This window comes from Microcebus murinus, chromosome 11, assembly GCF_040939455.1.
Source record: "Microcebus murinus isolate Inina chromosome 11, M.murinus_Inina_mat1.0, whole genome shotgun sequence".
In the NCBI taxonomy this organism is placed as follows: Eukaryota; Metazoa; Chordata; class Mammalia; order Primates; family Cheirogaleidae; genus Microcebus; species Microcebus murinus.
The window spans coordinates 10,322,531-10,346,977 of record NC_134114.1 but is presented as its reverse complement, the minus strand read 5'-3'; the positions used below and the strand labels follow the sequence as shown (position 1 = coordinate 10,346,977).

Genomic DNA, 24,447 nt, shown 5'->3' with positions numbered 1-24,447 from the left:
ATGCCTCTGATTTCTGTGTATTGATTTTGTATCCTGAGACTTTACTAAATTCATTGATGAGTTCCAGGAGTTTCTTGGTTGAATCTTTGGGGTTTTCTAGATACAATATCATATCATCAGCAAACAGTGAAAGTTTGATCTCTTCTGCCCCTATTTGGATACCTTTGATTCCATTTTCCTGTCTGATTGCTGTAGCCAAGACTTCCAGCACTATGTTGAACAGAAGTGGAGATAGTGGGCAGCCTTGTCTGGTTCCAGTTCTAAGTGGGAATGATTTCAATCTTTCCCCATTCAGTATGATGTTGGCTATGGGTCTGTCATATATGGCTTGTATCATTTTTAGGTATGTCCCTTCTATGCCTATTTTCTTAAGTGTTCGTATCATGAAAGGGTGTTGAATTTTGTCAAAAGCTTTTTCTGCATCTATTGAAAGAATCATGTGGTCTTTGTTTTTGCTTCTGTTTATGTGGTGAATTGCATTTATAGATTTACGTATGTTGAACCATCCCTGCATCCCTGGGATGAAGCCCACTTGGTCGTGGTGGATTATTTTTTTGATAAGTGTCTGGATTCGGTTAGCTAAGATTTTGTTGAAAATTTTTGCATCTATATTCATTAGGGATTTTGGTCTGTAGTTTTCTTTTTTTGTTGCATCCTTTCCTGGTTTTGGTATCAGAGTAATATTCGCTTCATAAAAGGTGTCGGGGAGGTTTCCGTTCTTCTCGATGTTGTGGAATAGTTTCTGCAAGATAGGTACCAGTTCTTCTTTGTAAGTATGGTAAAATTCAGGTGTGAAGCCATCTGGACCGGGACTTTTCTTTTTAGGGAGATTTTTAATTGCTGTTTCTATTTAGATTCTTTACTTAGTTCATTTGGTAAGATCATGTTTTCCTGGATGTTCTTGATGCTTGCGGATGTTTGTCAGTTTCTGGGCTTTGAAGAGTTAGGTACTGATTCTAATCTTAGCAGTCTGGATTTGTATGTACCTGTTCTTCTTGAGCAGGTTTTCCAGGGAATTCCCTCAAAGGGAATTGAGTGTTGTGATCTAAGTCTTTGGTCACTGCAGTGGTATCAGTACTGGGGGTGCCCTGAGACTTCTGGTGGTACTGCTTTGGTGGGCTTGGGCAAGATACAGGAGAAGTCCCTAGATTACCAACCAAAGTGTCTGAATATTTTCCCTCACTTTCCCCAGAACAGCAGCCTCACTGTCTGCACTGGGCTGCCTGGAGATGGGGGAAAGGGTGACGTGAGCACTCCCTAGTGGCCATCACAGCTGTGACTACACAGGGTCACACCTGAAGCCAGCGTGGACTCTACCAAGGCCCATGGTGACTGTTGCTCCTCTACCACTGATGTTTTTTCAAGGCCCAAAGACTCTTTAATCAGCAGGTGGTGAATTCTTCCAGGACTGTGTTCTTCCCTTCAGGGTAGTGTGTTTCTTTCTGGCCCAGGTTGGGCTTAGAAATACCCTTTAGGAGCTAAGGCCTGCAATGAGGGGCTTCAGGAATCTGCTGGGTACTTTATTTTACTGTGGCTGAGCTGGTACCCAAGTTGCAAGACAAAGTCTTCTGTACTTTTCCTCTTCCTTTCCTTTATTTTCCCCAATGGAAGGAGCTGCACTGCCTGGAGTTGAAGGAGGGGTAAGGCAGATACTCCTTTGGCCACCACAGCTGGTGTCTCACTGGGTCATGTGTGCCCCAAGTCCACTGACTCCGGACCCAGTGCAGCATCAGGACTCACCCAAAGGGCAGTCTTTGTGGTCCGAGTGCCTTTCAAATTTACTCGAGGCCCCAGGCAGCTTTTGTTATCCAGTGTTGGAGTTAGCTGAACTCAGTTTCCTATTTCTGGGGCAGAGGATTTCTCTCTGGCTGGGGCTGGTCTAAATGCTTCCTCTGTGGGCACTGGCAGAATTCTGCCCTGTGTTGTGTTCCCCTGTGCCAGGGGGGCCTGAGTTCCAATGCAAAGTTCAACAATCACTTCACTGTCCCTCCCACAAACACACAGATCCTTTCTCCACCTGGAGCTGGTGCATTGTGGCCAGAGGATGGAGAATGGGTGGCATAGGCAATGCAAGACTGTCTTTCCTACCCTCTTCTGTGTCTCTTACCATGATTTTATGTTAAAACCAGATACTGTTATTGCTTACCTGATTTTTGGTTCTTATAAAGGTGCTTTCTTGCTTGGATAGTTGTTCAGTTTGGTGTTCTTGTGGAGGGTTGATTGCCAGGGGGTTCTATTTTGCCATCTTGCTCCACTTCCCCTACAGTGTTAACTTAGGGAAAAAAAACCCATAGAAAATGATAGCACCAGAATCTCCTGATAATGTTCAAAATCTCCAGCCAGGAATCCTATGAGAGAGGCAGGTTCAAGATGCAGAAAGTGCTTAAAGCTATTCTTGGTTGTAAGACGTTGCATAGTCCTCCCTTCCCCCTTTTTGTCCCTTAAGAAAGAAACTGAAGGTGGCTCCCGCCTATAATCCTAGCACTCTGGGAGGCCAAGGGGGGAGGATCGCTCAAGGTCAGGAGTTCCAAACCAGCCTGAGCAAGAGCAAGACCTGTCTCTACTAAAAATAGAAAGAAATTAATTGGCCAACTAAAAAAGTAAAAAAAAAAAATTATATAAATTAGCTGGGCATGGTAGTGCCTGCCTGTAGTCCCAGCTACTGGGAAGGCTGAGGCAGGAGGATCACTTGAGCCCAGGAGTTTGAGGCTGCTGTGAGCTAGGCGGACACCACGGCACTCTACCCTGGGCAACAGAGTGAGACTCTGTCTCAAAAAAAAAAAAAAAAAAAAAAAGAAAGAAAGAAACTGAATATCATTTATTTATTATTTAATGTGACTTGGAGACACACCTATGTTTCCCTTGAGTAATTAATTGAATTTTTAAGCTTCATTTGTATGTATTCTTCTACCATTAAATGGCAATCTTCAGCAAATGGAGAAACAGGTATGGTTTTTGAAAATGAAATACTGATGTCTCAAAAATCATATTTTATGGCCTGATTATTTTGCTTTGGTTTTATATCTCTCAACCATCAGCTAAAATCCATTTATACTTGTAAACTACCCAAGAAACTTAATGATCATGATAAAGATAATTAACAGTAATAGGAAAATAGAGATCGAGTTGCAAGTCTCATTTTATTTTCTAATTGTTACTATTCTAGGACCATTTATTTAGTAATTGAGGCCCTTGAGGTTCTAGGACAACTTAAAGGAATGAAGACTAATTTGCCTCAGAGAATTTTAGAGCAAATAATTGAGGTCATGCTGTTTGACATCATGGGTATTGGGACCATTGAAGACTCCACCATAGTTCAAAAATGGACATTCTGATATTGACTGAATTATAACCACCATATCAAATGAAAAGTACAGGTCCATTCTTTTACATTTTTCCAGTGAGTGAGCATACATAAGGTCTTAAAGGGAATTAGAATTGAATTCATGATGCATAGTTTTTTCTGTTATTGTAATTCTTTTGAATATAGTGAGCTAAAACCATTAAACATGGTCATTATGAACAAGGCTTACATAAGAACAACGAAATCCCTTCCTCTATGTTCAGTAACTTCCATATTGCAGCTTCCAGCTAGTCTCAGGACAATCTAGATTATTCAGCAGGGAGTGGAGGAAACACCATATGAAGGGAAAACCTTTTCTTTGCTCCTGGAAGTGGGAGTGTCCGCTTACATTCTTACGAGCATCTAGCATCTTAGACCACTCAGCTTGCCAGATCCCTCCTGTGTCAGCTAGAAAACTACATAGATCCTACATGTTCGCGTGTGTAGGGATGAGTGAAAGAGGAAGTACAGGTTATCATCACGTGATTTTATTGAATATATTAAGAAATACAGACTAAGGCCTCTAACTTCACTTAATCCTGGATAGGATTCACTTACAAACTCCTGCTTCCTAAGTGAGCAGAGGTCATGGTCACTCCTTAAACTTCAGGCAGAATCACTTTGATAATAATTAGTAACAGAGACACTGAGGGGCTGTGCTCTTTCATCTTGCAATTCCTATAGATGGGCCGAATGACTTATATAGTATCAAACAAATGTTAATTACAACAATAGCAATTTAGGTTCTATTCAAGTTCATTATAATGGGACTTCTCTTTGAAAAATTTATGAAAATCAGTAAATATCAGTCCGTGTTTTAAAAGTAGAATCTTAAATTTTGAACACAGATAATAACATTAACACTATTGTTAATAATTGTTCAATAAATATTATTTATTAAACTCTTGTTATGTGCCAGGTGCTAGGCTTGGTTTTTTTTTTTTTTATTTTGGCATATTATGGGGGTACAGATTTTAAGGTTTCAAGAAATGCCCATTCCCCCCCCCCCCAAAATAGGCTTGGGGTTTTACATATGTTGTCTCATTTAATCCTCACAAAAAAACCCTGGGTGATAATTTTTCAATATTTTAACAGAGAAACTATGGCTCACAGGGATTGAGTGACCTGCACAGAGCTCTAGAACTCCTAAGTTGAGCAATTGGGTTTGAAGGATGATGGCTAGCAACTATTGAGAGCATCGTTTAATAGAAGTTTTATTTATTTATTTATTTTTAAATTTTTATTTATTTATTTATTTATTTATTTATTTTGTGAGTAAAGTACTAGAAAGTGTTCAAAATCTTTGGGCCTGTGATAGTATGGCATTAGCAGGTTACTTTAAATTATAAGTTGGTTGACATAGCGGCCTTACTTTTCTTCTATGTCTGAACCATAGGAACAGTTGCGGCTTAGAGCATAGCTGAGAAAAAAATGTTACACCAGTCAGATTCTTTTTACATGATAACTTTTAAGCCTTTAAACTTTTTTGCCTATCACTGGATCTAGTCAATTATGGAACTCTGACTTTTTCCTTAAAGACAAATTCTACCAATTTGAAAGCCTGGGGTTTTGAGATAGGAAAATAATTTATCTCAAAAAAGATTTTTTTTTTTAAATAACAATGTCTTCTTTAACATCTCAGAAAGAATATGGTTTCCAGTAGTGGATCTTGCCATTAAAGTCATTTTTACATTTCTAGATTTAAAAGAAAGAAGTTTGGTTTCAAAAAAATTATTTTAAAGGATCTAAATCCCTGCAAGCACGGACAATTTTTCAAACTTCATCTTTTGCTAATAATATTGCTTTTGATTATGTCTTTTGTTTCTATTTTAGTAGCTTTTAAAAAACAAATATTTTTAATTGGTCACAGCTCAAAGTATCAAATCCTCTTTTCTGGAAGGCAAGAAATATATGAAAACTACAGGAACAGCATCAAAACCACCACCACACACAAAACCTAGATCTCCACCTTCAGTGAATATAATTATGTTCCAGTCTTTACTACTTGTCCACAGTGATGAGACCTGCTAGACAGATGGTTCTAAATATTCAGTCTTTTCTTTTTCTACAACTCCAATATTATAATGTTTAATAATTTGCCTATGTATCTTTAATATTACAGTGTTCTGATTTAGAGATAAGCAAACTATGGCCCATGAGTCAAATGTATGGCTCATGAAATAAAAATAGTTTTTACATCTTTAAACAAGTCCTTTAACTGTAGCTTTGATTTTGCCTCTTGGCTCCCGAAGGCCTGAAATGTTTATTATCTGGCACTTTACAGAAAAAATTTGCTGACCTCTGTACTAACAAACTGTGATTTTCACACTAAAATTTGGTCTTGACAGTGAAATTTGAAAGGATTCTAGGAGTGGAACAAAGAAAATGTGTAAATGTGACATTGCTGAGTTCTCAGGTTTGGTTCTGAAACGTGGGCCATTTGGAGGTTTGCGGCCCGTCCTTTCACTCTGTATGCATCCCGTGCAGGCCAACTTGGTGGTGCAGGAGAATCGCCACGTCCTGGCCATGCAGGACCTGCAGAAGGCTCAGGCTGAGCTGGACGACAAGCAGGCGGAACTCGACGTGGTGCAGGCTGAGTACGAACAGGCCATGACTGAAAAGCAGGTATCTGTCCTTTGTCATGGGAGGGACTGTCACACACTTACACAGCTGTCGTAAGCCTTCATTCCTCTTCTGCTTTCCCTCTCCAAGGGTTTGGTTCCCGGTGGAGAGTCAAGTGAATTTGTATGTGGTACACGCACAGCACATCATCCCTCACTGAGCCCTGGGCTTTGTTTCTCACAGACACCAAGGGTCTTTGGCGAGATGTCAGGGTGGTCAGCCAGAGTATTAATAGCAGTCAGTTCTGGAGCATAACCATTCTGAATTTCCTTATTAAGTGTGATGGTAATGATAACAGCATCTTGTGTAGCATTTTTTGTTATATTTTTCAAATCCTGTCCTCCCACTTTATCTCATTTAATGTTTGAAACAACACTGCAAGATTGGCAGGGTGGATATTTTTATTCTCATTTTAGAGGTGTAGAGAGGACAAGAGACTGGATCCTGGTCATAGGGTGGTCAGCGGCATTGTCTGGTGTAGACCTTGGTCTTCTGATATTTACTTCAGGCCTCTGCTGGATCAATATGACTGACCATATGGCTGTATCCCAGTGACAATGACCATCTACAGCCTTCTCAACCAATGCATATTTTTCAGCTTTAGCACTTTTTTGGGATCTAGGTTTATACATTGTCTGCTCTTTATATTTATTTATTCTAATTGCAGCTCCACTGGGACCTCTTTCCTTCTGGTAATTGAGGCAGATTTAACATAAATCCAATGTAGCTTGAGCTTTAGGGTCCCTCACTTGCACAGGTCCCTGTGGGTGCTGGGGTTCTGGCCTTACTGGGATTGGTAGAGTTTCCATGGGGAGGGGAGGGGAGGGGAGGGAAGGCCAGGTTATGATCTGCAAGCATTTGTATGTTAGTGTGCAGTTATAATGCCTAAAGAGATCTCACAGAAAAGGTATCTTGAGATTTTTAGTTACTAGGACTTTGTCATGATTTCCTCCCCCACTTTGAAGACATACTCAATTTTGTATATTATATTTATAAAAATTCTCTAATGATTTTTCCTTAAGTGGTCTCCCCAGATTATGTAAGCTTCTGGCCTCACGAAATCTGTATCTGTCTCTGATACATTCTATATTTGGTAGATAAGAGCTAGATTCATCCTACTCTTTCCTTGATGATTTCATGAAACTCACCGTTGCCTCTTAGCCTTCACTTGGCCAGATTGAAATTCTTGACCTGTCAGGCTTATAGGAGTCCCAATAAAAGAATTTAGATAAACATTTTAGTGTCACTATATGTAGAATGAATGATATTTTCTGTTAAAGATAAGTATTCTGAAATCAAAATAAGAGCTTTTTATAAGTTTTACAGAAGTAACACTTATATGGGTTTATATTTTTATGCCCCATAAAATTCACTTATATAAGGAGAAAATTAACATTGTAGTTTGAAAGAGTCTGCTTTAGAAATGATGAGAAAGGAGTATCAATTTTTGCCATTTTGGATGCTGACTTATATCAGGAAGCTGTACTAACAGAGTAAAAATATTTTACTTTCTCATTATATATGTTTAAATTTTAACATTTTTATATTAATGAATTAAATAAGCTTTATTATTTTTAAGCATCTTCTATTTGCTAGATAAATAATTGAGGGACCACACAGTAATGGCTACTATAAAAATATGGCGCTAACTTTAAAACTTGAATTTCAATAATCATCAAATTTCTTTAATTAAAAAAAAATGTGGCCATGAGTCCACCCTACCCAACTTGTGAATTTGACCTTCAGTCATTTATGTTGCTCTTCCCCTTCCAGAGCACTCCAGGAAAGCCCCAGGGACTTGGGGATCTGCCAGAAAGCAAGGGAAGGGCACTGGTTCATCACCTCTGAGGCACCTTGGTCCCTTGAAGGGGTGTGTGGCTTCCAGAAAACCAAAGCCAGGAAGGGAGAGTCCTGGCCACTCTCTTATTTGGCTGGATGGAAGTGGGATGGGGAACTTGGGAAAACAAACCAATACTAAAAGTATCTTCTAAATGAAAACTTCTTTTCCTAATAAATGATGTAGGATCATACTTCTCAGCTGGCATCTTCCTCTTGGAGGGGAAACAAACCAACAAGTATGGGAGGTGGAGATGTGGCATGTGCCTCTCAGATGGGCTTTTAGCTTTTTTGCATTAACTGTAGGAGAAAGAAACACAGAAAGTAGATTAGGGCAAACTGAATAAAAAAAGTATCATGTTTTTGAAAAACACTGTATTGTATTGATGTTATAATACACAAGCAATTCAAGTTCATTATAGAAACTACATACAGGTAACCCTGGAGATGAACACTAATAACATTTTGTGCTTCAGTATTCATGCCTTAACATCTGCTTTTCTATTACATGTATTTTTAAATCAACATAACAAATAATTTGGTAATACTGTTTTATAAATCAAAATTGTAACTTAATGATGTATTGTGCTCATCTTTCTTGGTTATAAAATTTTTTTAAAAATAATTATTGATGGCTTCAGAGTTTTCTTATTCATGGATACCCCATGATTGATTTAAATTATCTTATATTGTTAGACATTTAGCATATATATATTTGTTGTTGTTATCAATGCGTATCCAGTGACTGGCCATATAGCTAAATCTTTGTCCATACCCATTTTATTTCATAAGTATGAATATTTACAAGTAGAATTAGCAGTTGTAACCTAAACACAGAGAAAGAGAGCCATTTGTTTTTAAGGACCAAGCACTGAGAGGCAACAGCATGTGGAAGTCTGGGTTAAAGGCCTTTTATTGTCTCCAGGCACAGCAGGAAGGGATCTGCTAAGTCAAGCATGGCTGAAATTTGTGCGGGAGCCTCAGGGCACCATCATCTGCTGACAATCTAAGGTTTTGCCTAAAGTAAAAGGAAGTGTGCGCATAGATAAAAGCAATAATGATACCAGAACTTTAACAGGGGAGATATTCCTAATTTTTAACTAAGGATACATATTTATGTACATTTTTGGTGCAGTATGATATTAGCATGCATGCTTATAGTCTATTTCCATTTTTATTTATAAGGAAATCATAAATGATGCAAATTTCCACTACTGTTCAGTTACTAACATCTAGGGAGGGTCTGACCGCTTGGCTCAGGGCACTGCCTGGAGGGATCTCCCAAATCCACGGTCAGGGCATGAGAGAGGATTGGGTGGACAGACACATGGAAATGCAGTCTCATGTTTCCTATGAAATAAATGGCTCACATATCTCAGAAAGGCAGATAAGATGCCATGTGTTAAAGTTCTATTTTTGAGCCAGACGCTATATTTTTCTCAATAAAAGTTTTCTTCTGCTTACGGCCTTCTTTAGACCTTGCTTGAAGATGCAGAACGGTGCAGACATAAGATGCAGACGGCTTCCACGCTGATCAGCGGCTTGGCAGGCGAGAAAGAGAGATGGACGGAGCAAAGCAAAGAGTTTGCCGCACAGACTAAAAGGCTTGTCGGTGTGTAAATGCTTTTATTCGTGAGTTTATGTGTTGACTGTCGTAGGGAGTTAGCAAGCTTATGTTTTAATCAGAATAAAAATGGCACTAGATTATTTCAATTCCCTGTGTGCGTCTGTGTGTCTCTAGACATTTCAGAGGAATGGATATTGGTCTGGCATCTATGCTATCCTTATTAAATCTGTTAACAGCATTTACACCTCTTGTTATCAGGTCACTTTAGAATTCTATAAGTGCCTGGGCATATTGATCAAGGTCACTTTTAATGAAGGCTCTGTCTCCTGAGATTTTGAATCTCTTAGACTCAGAGGTCATCTTTGCACTTCCAACAAAAGTGAAAATAATGTAATGCTTGACTCTGAGCAGCTAGTGCTTGGTAGGCCACTTGGACCCTGTCTAACAATAAACCAAACTGCCGCTTATTCACCAAGGCATAGCAACAAGTGGTTACAGTTGGAGTTGTGGAATTTAAAAGAATGATTGTCTTATTTATTTATTTTTTATTTTTAGTATGGTGCACAATTATAAGGATGAGCATAAAGTATTTCAGTGCTGCTTATTTTCTATTTTAGGGGATGTATTGCTGGCTACGGCTTTTCTATCTTATTCTGGTCCATTTAACCAAGAGTTTCGAGATCTGTTGTTAAATGACTGGCAGAAGGAAATGAAAGCCAGGAAAATTCCATTTGGAAGCAATCTAAATCTCAATGAGATGTTGATTGATGCTCCTACTATTAGTGAATGGAACCTCCAAGGTCTGCCAAATGATGACCTGTCCATTCAGAATGGAATTATTGTCACCAAGGCATCTCGCTATCCTTTGTTAATTGATCCACAGACTCAAGGCAAGATCTGGATTAAAAATAAAGAAAGCCGAAATGAACTCCAGGTAATTTGTGTTTGAGTATGTTTGTTACTGGTCAAGTTTTATTGTCCCAGATCAACAAGAATCCAAGAGTAAAGACAGATTTGAAGACATTAGAGAATTTTTGTCATCCTAGGTAGAGCAGTAGCAGATGCAAGGTTAAATCTAATATTAAAATCTTTTCTAAAAATTTCTTTATTTGCACTTGTGTTGATCTCTACTGATGCCATTTTTCAATGCTTTTAGACTCAATTTTGTTAGGGTCTAGGGCTCTCTTGGATAAACAGAGAAGGGCAGAGAGCTATGTCACACTAAGTGCGTAGCACTGTATAGGAACGTCCTAATTATTCCATTATTGTCTGTCACGAAGGTGACAGTGGTGAAGGAAAAACAGTATTGTCACACAGAGTCTTTACACCCTTCCCAATGAAAGAAAATGATGGTCGTTAAAAAAAAATGGAAACAATTTAAGGTTTCTGAACCATTTCACCAAGGATGCGTTCCAAAGCCAGGGATCTCTAAAATCTATATACAGGTTGAGTACCCCTTATCCAAAATGCTTGGTAACAGAAATGTTTCAGATTTCAATTTTTTTTTCACATTTTGGAGTATTTCTATATACATAATGAGATAACTTGGGGATGAGACTGAAGTCTAAACATAGAATTCATTTACGTTTCATATACACCTTATACACATAGCCTGAAAGTAATTTTATATGGTATTTTAAATAAATTTTTGCATGATACACAGTTTGTATACATTGAACCATCAAAAAGCAAAGGTGTATGTGTGGAATTTTCCACTTTTGGCATCGTGTCGGTGCTCAAAAAGTTTTGGATTTTGGAGTATTTCAGATCTTCAATTAGTATTTGGTTCTTGTGGTAGAATGCTTTAGGTACCAAATATTTGATACCACTTTTCCCTGTGCTTTGCATCTTGATACTGTCTGTCAATAGCAACATTGTGATTCTCTTTCTAGATCACATCTCTAAATCACAAGTACTTTAGGAACCACCTAGAGGACAGCCTTTCTCTTGGAAGGCCCTTGCTTATTGAAGACATTGGGGAAGAACTAGATCCAGCCCTGGATAATGTTTTGGAAAGAAACTTCATTAAAACTGGGTCTACCTTTAAGGTAGGTTAAACCTGTTGATAACAATGTGTAGAGCAATTACCATGAGGCCAGGTCAATATGATATAGAGGGAATTCTCTCAATAGGCAGCAGCACAAATTTGAGTCAGTAGTGAGAGGCTTTTGATGCTTCCTAAGGCTCTTTTACACTCACTGAGTTGGGATTAAAGCATTTAAGAGCAATGCTTTTAGGAACACTTTCTTCAGTTTTGTAATGAAGAGTCTGACTCCATTTTAATACTGGACTATTGATAGTTTTCAAGCCTCTGTATACCCCTTTTCCCTTATGCCCCACATCTGGGTGAGCTGATAAGAAAACCTGGGTGCTCCTTCCTTCAGCACTGGTTGGAAATTCAAACCATGCAAGCCCCTGTCCAGGCCTGTGTATAGAAACCCTCTTCCCAGCTGTATCCCCGAACCACTATAAAACCCTAGACTGGCTACCTCTCCCTGTTCCTTCCAGCCAGTTTTGGGACCTGCGGGAGAGCCTGCTCTGATCTCCCCAGAAAATCTCATTATGTGAGTAATAAGCATTTTTATACCCTTTTGGTGCATGTAAAACATCATCAGTGTTGACCTCTGAACAAAATTTAGGGTAAGGAAAGGTTTCGTCTTGCTTCTGCAGTATGATCACAACAGTTTTGGTGCTAAATTCTATGTTTATTGCATTCCTTTCTTTCATCCTTATTTTCTTCTTTCCTTTCATTCCAGTTGTCTGAAGCCCTGTGAATGCCTAATGACCATTTCTTTTTTGGTATACAAATGATCTCTAGTTACATACTTGTTTAAGTATGTAACTAGAGCATAGTTACTAAAGCAATACTTGATCTGACACAAAAATGACGCAGGAAAGTAATCTCTCTTTTATTACTTTTAACTTTCTTTTTTATAAAAAAGGTGAAAGTAGGTGACAAAGAAGTAGATGTTATGGATGGTTTCAAACTCTACATTACCACCAAACTTCCCAATCCTGCCTACACCCCTGAAATAAGTGCCCGTACCTCCATCATCGACTTCACTGTCACCATGAAAGGTCTAGAAGACCAGTTACTGGGGAGAGTCATTCTCACAGAGAAGCAGGTGAGTGAAGCATGGCTACATCCTTTTCTTCCTTGATGTGAGGTTCTTTCATTGATGAAAATAATATGATAAAAGTTGTAGTGAGATTGAGTTTTCCCTCTTGTATTCTTTATGTGTTTTCCATAAATTCTTAAGTGTCTTCTTTTTACCTAAAGGATATTACTAACCAATTACCTACCCATATGTTTCACATATGTCTCATAAATTACATACATCATCATTGATTGCTTTTATACAGACTGATGTTGTAACTATGAGGCCATCAGTCTCAGTTTCAGGATCATTATTCTGGTCTTAAATTATTTTATTTTTCTGAAAAGTTTGTTCTCTTGTGAATTCTACTCACTTGACTTTTAGGTTTCTAGTACATGTGTATGTTTTTCTTTCATTTAAATAATCATTATGCTTTTGGAATACAAAATTAAAACTTTGCACTCAGATGACAAACAACATTAGCAATTCTTATTTGTGATCGAGCAGAGCTCTGTGTATGTGGTGATGGGATCTGAATTGAGAAGATAGAAGTTTGTGATGCCTGAGTTTCCCTGTGCACGTTCTGAGGTCTACTGACTTAAACTCTAGGAGCGTAACTCCATGTCTGCTTTCTCTACTTCCATTTTAAACGGGATAACAGTGCTTCATGAAAAATGGCCAAGAATTTATAACCTTTCTTTTTCTGAGTCAGCATTTTCTCTAGGGAAGGTGTGAGGCTTAAGCAAAGAAATGTAGAGGATTTTAATGGCGAAATTGCATGAACTCTTCAAGTTGCTATTGATTTTCTTCTGGGTTCAATAGAAATGAGGAGTTTGGTTTACTCCATAGCCCCTTCCACACTGACCTGAGATTTATTTAGGTTAAGAACCATCGGCACAGTCTTTGGAATCATCTCTCCCATTATCCTTCTCTGTGTGTTGTTTCAAGCTTCCTCTTCTGAGCCCTACCGTGTGTCTGTCTCCTTTTCTCTCCCTCCCTGTCTCTCCTTTCTTTCTTTTTTTTATTTAGTCTTCTCTCTTTATTTTTGGTTTACAGCAGATGAGTCATAGAGTCATAAAGTGGGAAGTTGCATTAGGAGCATTTAACCCAGCCTCATAAATTCACACTGTTGGTTGACCTCCATATGGCAGGTACTGATGCTGTAGTTCCTGCCACAGACTAGCTGTTAGGAAACAACAGCCTTCAAAATATGTACTTGCTCAGTGTCTGAATCTGGAGTTAAATCTCAACAGGGGTGGCGGAAGGAATTTAGCATTGCCATGTAATTACTTCAGGGAAGACTGGGATTCTTATCAACAGCATGTAATGTTGGGTACTTGGGAATCCCTAAGAGTCTTAGCCATTAACCATCACAGGTATCCTTTGTTCTGCTCTCACCTGTTCAGGGTGATAAGGCTTCAGGGAGATGAGGGGCCCTGATGGAAGTTTGGATAATATCCTTGTCCTTGTTTTTTTTTAATTATTTTTTTAAATTTCAAAATATTAAGGGGGTACAAATGTTTTTGGTTACATGGATCACTTCTGTAATGCTTGAGTCCTGGCTGTAAGTGTGCCCATGATGGTGTTCATTGTACCTGTTACATAGGTTTTCACCTGTTCCTATATATATAATGGCTATGTGTATAACAGGTTAACAGGCTATGTGTATAACAGGCTATATGTATAACAGGTTAACAGGTTTCACCTGTTACATAGGTTTTTCACCTGTTCCTTCCTCCCTCTCCTCCCTGCTTGATTTCTACTGAATTTTATTTCCGTCTGTGCACAGGTGTGCTCATCAATTAGTTCCAATTTAATGGCAAGGACATGTGGTGTTTGTGTTTCCATTCTTGAGATACTTAACTTAGGATAATGGTCTCCTATTCCATCCAAATTGTTGCAAAAGGCGTTAATTCATAATTTTTTATGGCTGAATAGTACTCCATGGTATAAATATACCACATTTTGTTAATCCACTCATGAATTGTCCTTGGTTTTCTTCCTTCCTTCCTTCCTTCCTTCCTTCCTTCCTTCCTTCCTTCCTTCCTTCCTTCCTTCCTTCCTTCCTTCCTTCCTTCCTTCCTTTCTTCCTTCCCCTTCCTTCCTTTCCCTTCCTTCCTTCCCCTTCCTTCCTTCCTTCCTTCCTTCCTTGCTTGCTTGCTTGCTTTGTTGCCCAGGCTAGAGTGAGTGCCGTGGCATCAGCCAAGCTCACAGCAACTTCAATCTCCTGGGCTCAAGCAATCCTTCTGCCTCAGCCTCCCAAATAGCTGGGAATACAAGCATGCGCCACCATGCCCAACTAATTTTTTCTATATGTATTAGTTGGTCAATTAATTTCTTTCTATTTTTAGTAGAGACGGGGTCTCGCTCTTGCTCAGGCTGGTTTCGAACTCCTGATCTCAAGCAATCGGCCCACGTCAGCCTCCCAGAGTGCTAGGATTACAGGCGTGAAGTCCTTGATTTTCTTATATTCAGCTTCAGTGAATATAATCTCCTTGGAACAAATAATTTTGCCCAACAGTTTTTGGTTGCAACAAAACTAAACAACAATGATAACAACAGAACAACAACAAACCTGGCACTGAGCCTTAATTGTTATAGCAGAGGTTTAAGATTAAGCAAGGAGCACTTTAAGCTTGTTTGAAAAGACGTTGAACAGCCTTGAAAAGCCAATGCGGAGCCAGGATCAGGCTTTTCCTTACTTCTTGGGAAAATTGAGTGTCCTGAGAAAATTACTACTTTACTGTCCTGTCATTATCAGAATCTATTCTGGGCTCACAATGAACACTTGTTAAAAAATTAATGGCCAAAGTAATATGACACTTTTAAAAATTAATAATAAAGGGTCATTTCACCATGTATCACATTATCATACAACACCTAACTTTTATTTATTTTTCCTCAAAGTGGAGTCTTATGATGCAGGAAGTAAGCTGCTGAACTTAATATTAATGGATTTTAACCCTTTCACTCGGATGTCAAGTGTGGATAATGTCGAGTGGATAATAAGAAAAAAGCAAGCGAGTGCAAAGGGTTAAGTAATATACTTTCTCCACGTGACTTTTTCTTTTGTAGCATCTATCATTTCCACCATATTCCTGAATCTGCTCACATTGCCAAATCCTCTCAGCCTGGGTGGTAGTAAGTGGGTCTCAGTGGATTTCTGGTATTTTGAGGCCATTTTCTATAATTCAGTCACTCAGTTGAATAAAGCCTTAAGTCTGTACCTTAGAACACAGATATATAACAGTTTTTAAGTCCAAATTGTTCCTTGAATTTCGTTGACGGTGCAGTTGCTCTGAATAATTATTACTTCTTGGGTAATTATGAATATGAAATAGGAATATAAAATTGTATGGAGCCAAGGCAAGCAATTGGAAGTTAGGAAGATCCCACAAACAGGTGATTGATGTTGGAGAAATGTGGGGCTGAAGAAAAGGGTGAGTCTCTTCAGTCAGGATGAATTATGCTTTCACCAGTCTGTTGATTCTTCTTGCGAGGAGGTGCTGAGCAGTCATTGATCATATGAGGGAAAGGCGAATATTCTTTGATTCCATAAATTCATCAGCTGTCCAGTGTCCTGGGAATACAGGGGCAGTGAGGGACCTTCTTATCACACATGATCTGGCCTCATGAGCGCTTAGTTGTACAACTGTTAGACTCTCAGGTTTGCTTCAGAAACAAATGCAAAACAAAGCATCTGAATGCAAGGAAGCAGTATTTTTTTTTCAAACAAATTTCACACTTTTCTGTGTGCTTTGAGGCAGTCATTTTTAAATGTGTGTGCTATTTGAGTTCATATCAAGGCCATATTTGATTGTTTACCTGATGTACCTGTGAGTAGAGTTAGACATTCTGCTGTTGTTACCAGAAGTTGATATAGCCAGACTTATTTAAACAGACAGCAAACCGGTGGGTCTCCAATAACTTTCCTTTGTAGAAATCAAACCTCTTAGGCTCACTTTCACCTTGATCTTAGAGAATAATATAGAAACTCAAAGAAAGCTGTGTCTTGTTAGGAGAAAAATATCAGTATTGATCAACAGTTTCTACTGGTCACACAATGCAAGGCTGAGAGATCATTCTTGCTTGGAGTTCTGGACGAGCAAACCAGTGTGCATTTTCCTTTTGAGGCAGAAGGATCTGAACTCGGTGAAAGTTTCATGGGAAGTAATTCAATAAAGACACTAAACAGACATTGTTATCATCAGCTCACCAGTGGTGAAGGAAAAATAAATCTGTTTCTGAGTTATCTGGATTAATCTTTCTATTTTAATTACCTGTGTAAGGTACAAGACAGAAATAGTGTTTGGCAATGAAGCCCAAGTGATACCTTTAAAAATGAGAACTCTGAAAGGCTACCATTTATTTCCTTTTATAGATTTCAAAAACTTGGTTGCAGATGCATTTTAGGAGTTTTCATTTGCTTCTTTGTTAAGACACTTGCATTTTGATAACTAAGTTAATAAATGGCATGTTCATGAAATTTTACCAAACCACTCTTGTACTTTCTTTATTCACTTTGGGATTTTTTTAAAAAAATTGAGCACCATTACAGTTTAGATAACATTTTTACATTGTAGCCTTAGTATATAGAATGCTTAGCACAAATGTTTATCCATCCATAAGTGTGCGTGAGTATCTATCTAGCTAGTATCTATCTAGATCATCCCTTTGGTGGGCAAAAAAGGCTTATAGAGAAAATAACATTGGTTCATTTGTCCCATACATTAATTTGAAGAAGTACTATCTTCTTTATATGAATTGGTAGAACTAAGATTGTAGTTCAATAGAAATACGTTTAAATCATATAAATGAAAATTATCTAAAACCATTTCCAAAATAAGGTTTCAGTCTTTTAATCCTGAATGAAAAGCGAACAGCAATTGTTTTTTTTCTTTCTTAGAAAACCTTTCTTTTGCCTATAGGTATCATCCTATTCTAGTATCTGGCTACTTGTCTTCTATTTAGTACATGGATTGCTTTTATAATTCCAAATAGTACTTTAAATTATACTATTTACTTTAGGGTATTTTATTTTCATCAGTTTTAAACTTTGGGGAAAGGTACTCTTAGCTTTATTTTAATCCGTGGGGATTATAGGCAGTTACTTTTAATTTGACAAATGTGTTAACAATGATATTAAATTGTCTGCAACCATCTCAATAATAATTTCTTTCATAAGGAAGAGAATAGTGTGCCCCTTATTATATACATTGCTGCTGGCTGTGTTTATTTTATTAATAATTGTTTTCATAAGCAACATGGAGGCATGATTTTAACTTCAATCCCATGGTTTTCTCAAGTAGAGATGAGATTGGAAATGTAGATTAGGACAGGTTTTGCAAACTATGTTGAGAATTTTGGACCTTTCCTAATAGGTAAGGGGGATCTCTGAGTGAATATGAGTGGAATAGAGGGTGATGACAGAGGAACGGTCAACAGGAAGACCAGTTATGGTTAGAGCAGTCCACACATGAGAAGTAAAACCTCAATTAGGGCAGCGGTTATGTAACTGGAAAAATTGGCAGAAGATAAAGGTCCTGGTGCAGGTTGGTGTTGCCTTTGGATTTGACAGCCCATGTTCTCATTCCTACCTGACACAAAAGCATGCATCCTTATAGTATTTTACTTCACCTTTCCTATCCTTTTCCAGCGACCTTATTACACACTTTAATAATATGTGAAATTCTAAAGTATCATTTATTTTTGTGTCAAGTCTTAACTTGGTTTTTGAAACTACTTATTTTCCAAATAAGTGTTTATCATACTTCTGAAAAATCTGGTTGGAAATGACTCAAGGAAAGGGGTGGAGCAGCTGTCACAAGCCAGGTGCTATCTTAGCTGCATTGCTGGTGATAGCCTCACAATCAATCTGTGATCTGTGTTTATGTCCATTTTGCAGATAGAAAAACAGAGGCTTGTAGAGTTATAAAACATAGCAAGGGTCATGCAGCTAATAGGTCCTAGGAGCTATGATTCGAACACATGTCTCACTGATGTAAAACCATCACTCTTTCCACTGCTTTACCTTCCTTCCCTCACTTGTCCTCAGGTGAGGACCTTCATAGTGCTCACCTTTATGAACTCATAAATAATAGTGATAGTGCATGAAATTTGTGAGTGTATCAAAAATTGTTTCTCCACTTAATATCACTTTTATTTCCCAGTGTAACCATAGTGTGAAGGTTTTTTATTATTAACTGCTTATGAAAAAATTTGATAGCAGACATTAAATGTTACTTATTTGTGCTAATTTCTACATTTTATGAAATTTGAAATTCTCATCTGGTGAATAAATGAATTAAAATAGCCACTAATGCAGCTTTCAAATGTAACCAGGTAACAGGTGGAGGCAAAGACGATAAGAGCAGGTTTTGCTTGAGTTGCTATATCTCAAAGAACTAAGAATTGATGCACGTTCTGAAATTTTGTTTTGCTTAAAGAGGGAATTCTTTCTTGATATTTTGAACTACTTATGTCCTCAGACCTGACTCTGTGCTCTCAGAGCATGAATTGAAAGTCTGGTGGGGTCCTACCCCCCATAACCGTTCGATCAGTGATGACGAACTGACCAGAACATAAACCAAAGGCTAGTTGTCTTTTCTCTTTGCCTTCATGTGATTTTGTTACTACAACATTTATTTTTAACTTCATGGTTCTCAGAAAGAGAAAATTTTCATGCCTGTATTTCTGGCATTGAGGCTAGATTTTCCAGTTCATTGAGTGTTACAGTTTATCTGTTTCAAAACAGATATAGCATTTAATCATCTATTCCACAGCTTTAGTTGAGTGCCTGTTACATACCAGACATTGTTCCAAGAATTGGGGAATATATCAATGAACAAAACAGCCTCAAAAACCAAACTATCTCTGGAGCAGTAAAGACTATGCTAAAACATAAAGCATGGTGAGAGGGGGAGCTGGGGAGTGAGTGGTGGGCTGCAGTTTTGAAAACGGTGATCAAAGTAGGCTGCACTGAGAAGGGGACATTCCAGGAAGGGAGAGAGTAAGTTTCCTAGAAAGAAAGGGAGAGAGTAAGTTTCCTAGAAAGAAAGGGATAGAATAAGTTTCCTAGAAGAACAGATCTAACAGGGCAGAGGTCTTGAGGGAAGAGAGTTCTTTGTGTGTTTAAGGCTGAGGATCTCAAATTGTGGTGCTGGGAATAGCATCACCTGGGTTTATATTAGAAGTGCAAATTCCTGGACTGTGTCCGAGGCCTGCTGAGCAAGGCTTGCAGGTGGTCTTCATGCACTCCAATTTGAAAACCACTGCAGGGAATAGCAAGTGTGGCTGGAGCAAAATGAAGGAGGGGAGAATAGTAGGAAATGAGGTCCCACCAGCAGTAGGGAGGGGGAGCTTGGTGGAGCTCCTTCGGCCTTGGTAAGGATCTTAGCTTGCACTCTGGGTGGAATGATTGGCCATTGGAGGGTTTTGAGAGAAGAAGTGTGTTTAGTATAGCATCATTCTGACTGCAGAGCCAGTACTAGACTATGGGGGTTAAAGACGGATCCTATAATTTAGAGGTGAGGTAATGACGGTAGCTTGGACCAGGGTGGTGACAGTGAAGGTGGTGAAAGATGGCTAGATTCTGAGTCTAATTTTGAAGTAGAGATGGTGAGACTTGCTGGTGAATTTGTCATGGGGTTTGAGATCAAGGAGGGCTCAAAGGTTTTGCCCAGAGCACCTGGAAGAGTGGTGTTGCCGTTTGCTGAGATGGGGAAGGCTGAGGTCCGGCAGGTTGAAGGGAGGACCCGGAAGGTCAGTTTTGCTGATGATGTCCAAATGGAGATGTTGAGAGGATGTATGATCTGGAGCTGATGAGAAGCTGAGATATAAACTTGGGCATTGTCAGCATATCAGTAATGTTTAAAACAAGATGTAATTTGTGGAGTCATTATGGGGATGAGTTTCTCATATGCATAAAGAAATAATCGTATTAAGCATTAAAGTAAAAAACTTGCCTAATGGTTACCAATGACAGTTTGGCTAGGTCTGGCTTCTCCTTTCCTTTGACACTTGTGTGTGTACTGAATCATAACAAGGTAGATCACACAATTAATCGTGTAATCAATGAGTAATCCCATTATGTGTGATATGATTTCATGTGATTCATCACTGCATAACTAGATTTTTGGTTCTCTCAGTAGGGAGTAGAATCTACAAAACCCACTGAACCACATCCGGAATGCCCTGTTGAGTATGCATTTACTTTTCTGAACCCGCTCTAGAAATTTGAGCTTGGTACCATATGTCCAGGTGGTGGCAATGAGTCACAATCAGAACTGCCAAAAAAGCCTTTTTTGTTGTTGGTGGTGATTTTCCTGCTTAATTCACCTGCATTTAACCCTAGTTTTCCCATATTGTATTTATAATAAGGAATTATACGTTATTAATGTAGTTCAACTTAGGTAAATTGTCAATGGACTCTGTATTTGGAAAGCTTTTCAAGTACACTCTCTAATGAATATTTCTTTTTAAATTTTTAAGCACTATTTACTCAATAACCTCTCCCTTTTTTAATCTTTAGCTCTGCAGAGTCTCTCAGGCAACGAGTTGACATCCATGTACAGTCTGACTTGGAACGGGAAGCGTATTCTCTTTGCCGTCCCTGGTCTCTGGGATTTCTGCCTCCTTCTGCCTCATGTTCAGTGTCATGCGCACTTTTCCTTCTCCCAGCCTTGCCAGACCTAGCTTTTCTTTCCATCTCTTCCTCTGTCTTCCCTCTCCAAGCTGCCAAGAGGAAGAAATAGCCAAAAGGGCAGTAGCCTTCCAAAGCCTCCCTCGCTCAGGTATCTGTAAAGTCCTTCAGAGAAGATACACAACTTCCCTTCTCTTGGAGAGAATAACATTTTTCCAGGCCAAGAAAATTTTCAATTTAAATTTACCTGCAGCAGCGGATGAGGTTGCTTGTGTAAGTTTTTGGAAAGTGGTTATTCACAGAATTGGATATTATTTCAACTAGCAAGTTCTGTATTAACCACATCCAAACAACAGGGGAGATCTTTTAAAAAAGAAACTAAAGAGAAGTAAACATAGTTAATCAGAGACATGTATATTTGTCTTCAAATATATTTCACCCACAAATGCAGCACGTGTTTATAATGTTAAATATTATCACAAAAATCACTTGAAACTGATTTGACTTTAGGAAGTCAATAGCTGCTAAAAAGGATTTGGGTAATTTTTTCTTTTAGCATGTTTCATGTTGTTTGGTACCTATTTTTCTTTCCGTGGCTAATTTTTCTCCTATTTTTTTGATGTCCTTATTTCCTGCTGTCAAGTTTGGTAATACAATATAGGAGCTTGAGAACAGCCATGTGGGTTAACTTTTTAAGAAATGCCCAAACAATAATTATTAATTAAGGAATTATATTTATATGCAAATTAACAGGAGTTGGAGAAAGAAAGAACTCATCTAATGGAAGATGTGACTGCAAATAAGAGAAGGATGAAGGAACTAGAAGATAACTTACTTTACCGCCTGACAAGTACTCAAGGGTCCCTGGTGGAAGATGAGAGCCTCATTGTTGTCCTGAGTAACACAAAAAGGACAGCTGAGGAGGTGACACAGAAGCTGGAAATTTCTGCCGATACAGAAATTCAAATTAACTCAGCCCGGGAGGAGTACAGACCTGGTGAGTTTGGTAATGAAAGACAAATGTCACAGGGAAATGAAGCAGAAAAGAAATGAGAATTAGAGAAATAGAATGAAGGGAAGAAATCATACAAACGACTATGCAACTCGGGGTGGACATTTATGTTTCATGGGGAAATATTCAGTAAAATGGAGATGAAAAAATTTTATAATGGCATACATTTTCTAGGCGTTTATAATTTATGTTACTTGGCAAATCCTTTCAGGCTCTAATAGGCTTATTTTTAAGTTAGAAAGAGGTAGAATTTTTTAAAAAAAGTCTGACAACAAATTAGTGAAATCTGAAAAATTAGTGTGGCATTTGCGTACTGTTCACCAGTTGTTTATCATTTGGTAATAATATGCCAGTATTTTGTTTATAGTCTTTGTATTAAGAAGGTAGTTCTCTGGTCTCGTGGGAGATCTTTATCCTGAGCCACCAACTTACAAATTGGTGTTGTACAAGAAAAACCTGCTGAAGAATTCAACTGGCTATCTTTTGGTATTTTATCCTTCCTCCTGAAAAAATAATGGAGACAATATCATGAATTGGTGGAGAGGCAGGAGCATCGTCTCTGAGATGGCTTGTTTTACAAATTTTATAAATAAGAATTAAATATATGAATAATGAGCATCGTTCCGGATCCCATTGCTAGTAGGCAGCCACTGATAAGACATAGAAATAAACGTTGTTGTTTTCATTTAGACTCTAGGCTGATCTGTTTGCCTGGATCATTTATTCTCCACTCTTGTAGCACACACAGCCTTGCTCTTTGTCTTCCAGTCGCTACACGGGGCAGCATCCTCTACTTCCTCATTACCGAGATGCGCTTGGTTAATGATATGTATCAGACTTCGCTCCGCCAGTTTCTGGGCTTGTTTGACCTTTCCTTAGCCAGGTACGTCTGTGCTCAGGGAAGCCAAGGTGAATTCTCTATCTGAGGACTAGAATGATGCCGTCACATGTACAACCTCTTTCCCTTGTGAGAGTCTTTTCCTGTTTTTAGTCCAAGACAAGTGTAATTACCAGTGTGTTAACAAATCATTCTTGTTTGTCATTTTATGCCCAGAGAAAGCTCTATCAGCTATTCATCCATTGATTTGATTCCTTTAGTTTCATGTGTTTCTGTTAAACAAGAAAATTCCCTAAGATATTGTTGTGAATGATAATGCCCTGCAGGTAAAATTGATTCAGACAACGTTGAGGATTGTGTTATGTTATTCATGTTGAGAAAATGCTTGTTATTTTAGATTTAGGAGGCTTACTCTTGATGTGTAAAAATAAGAATTGGTCCTCCGGAGTTACTCATTTTCTGTTAAATATGCTGTCTTCATAGGCAATTGAAAAGGGCAGTGGGATGAACCTGATTTAAATGTTCTCATCTCCAGGTCTGTCAAGAGCCCAATTACAAGCAAGAGGATTGCTAATATCATCGAGCATATGACCTACGAGGTTTATAAGTATGCTGTCCGAGGGTTGTATGAGGAGCACAAATTCCTCTTCACCTTGCTGCTTACCCTAAAAATTGACATCCAGAGGAACCGAGTCAAGCATGAAGAGTTTCTCACTCTTATTAAAGGTCAGTGTAACAGTAAAAAGTATTGTACACAAGTGTAGGAATTATGGTGAAGGCCCTTTGCAATACTTGGTTCGGTTATAACAATTTTGTTGCATTTCAGTTAAGATTGTGTTTCTGTGAGATATTTCATTTGTTGATTTGCTGAATGAATACTGAATGTTTTTTGAGAACCTACTGTTTACCAGGGTTTTGAATAGGTATTTGGGACGTGTCAGTGAACAAAAACCCTTGTAAAGCATGCATACACACACACACACACACACACACACACACACACACACACACACACGGGGAAGGTACAGAAAAATTAATAAAGTAATAAGTGAATTATGTAGTATGTGGGAAGATAGTAAATACTATGAAAAAAACAGCAGGATGAGGGGAGTGGGGAGTTATAGGGTATATGGGATAGGGGAAGCCTTAAAACTTTAAATGGGATATTAATGGTATATCTAATGGGGTAGGTCTTCCTAAGAAATTGGCAGGTGGGCAGAGACCTGAAGGAGCAGGGGAGCTGCCCATGGGGACATTTAGGGGAAGAATGTTGATGGCAGAGAAGGTGGCATCAAGGCTTCCGGTGGAAGTGAGTTTGGTATGATGTAGCTAAAGCAAAGTGACCAGGTGACAAGAGTGGAGTGGGTAAGGCCACTGTGCAGCTCATGCATGGATTATTTACGCTGCTTCTATTAAGGCAGTGCTCACAACCAGGTCCCCTGGGCTGCTGGATCCATACAGCCCAGTGGAAGGCTGGAAAGCATAAATTT

At 38.6% G+C, this 24,447-nt stretch overlaps 1 protein-coding gene across 1 annotated transcript in view; it reads left to right on the top strand.

Annotated features, from left to right (window-relative positions):
* The window catches only part of DNAH5 (dynein axonemal heavy chain 5), a 259,158-nt gene that overhangs the window by 199,068 nt on the left and 35,643 nt on the right, over positions 1 to 24,447 (top strand). The window contains exons 61-68 of the mRNA XM_012790275.2: positions 5,831 to 5,968; positions 9,278 to 9,413; positions 9,986 to 10,302; positions 11,261 to 11,416; positions 12,311 to 12,493; positions 21,861 to 22,104; positions 22,888 to 23,002; positions 23,493 to 23,683. Coding sequence (XP_012645729.2) covers positions 5,831 to 5,968; positions 9,278 to 9,413; positions 9,986 to 10,302; positions 11,261 to 11,416; positions 12,311 to 12,493; positions 21,861 to 22,104; positions 22,888 to 23,002; positions 23,493 to 23,683 — 1,480 coding nt within the window. The remainder of the gene's footprint in view (positions 1 to 5,830; positions 5,969 to 9,277; positions 9,414 to 9,985; positions 10,303 to 11,260; positions 11,417 to 12,310; positions 12,494 to 21,860; positions 22,105 to 22,887; positions 23,003 to 23,492; positions 23,684 to 24,447) is intronic.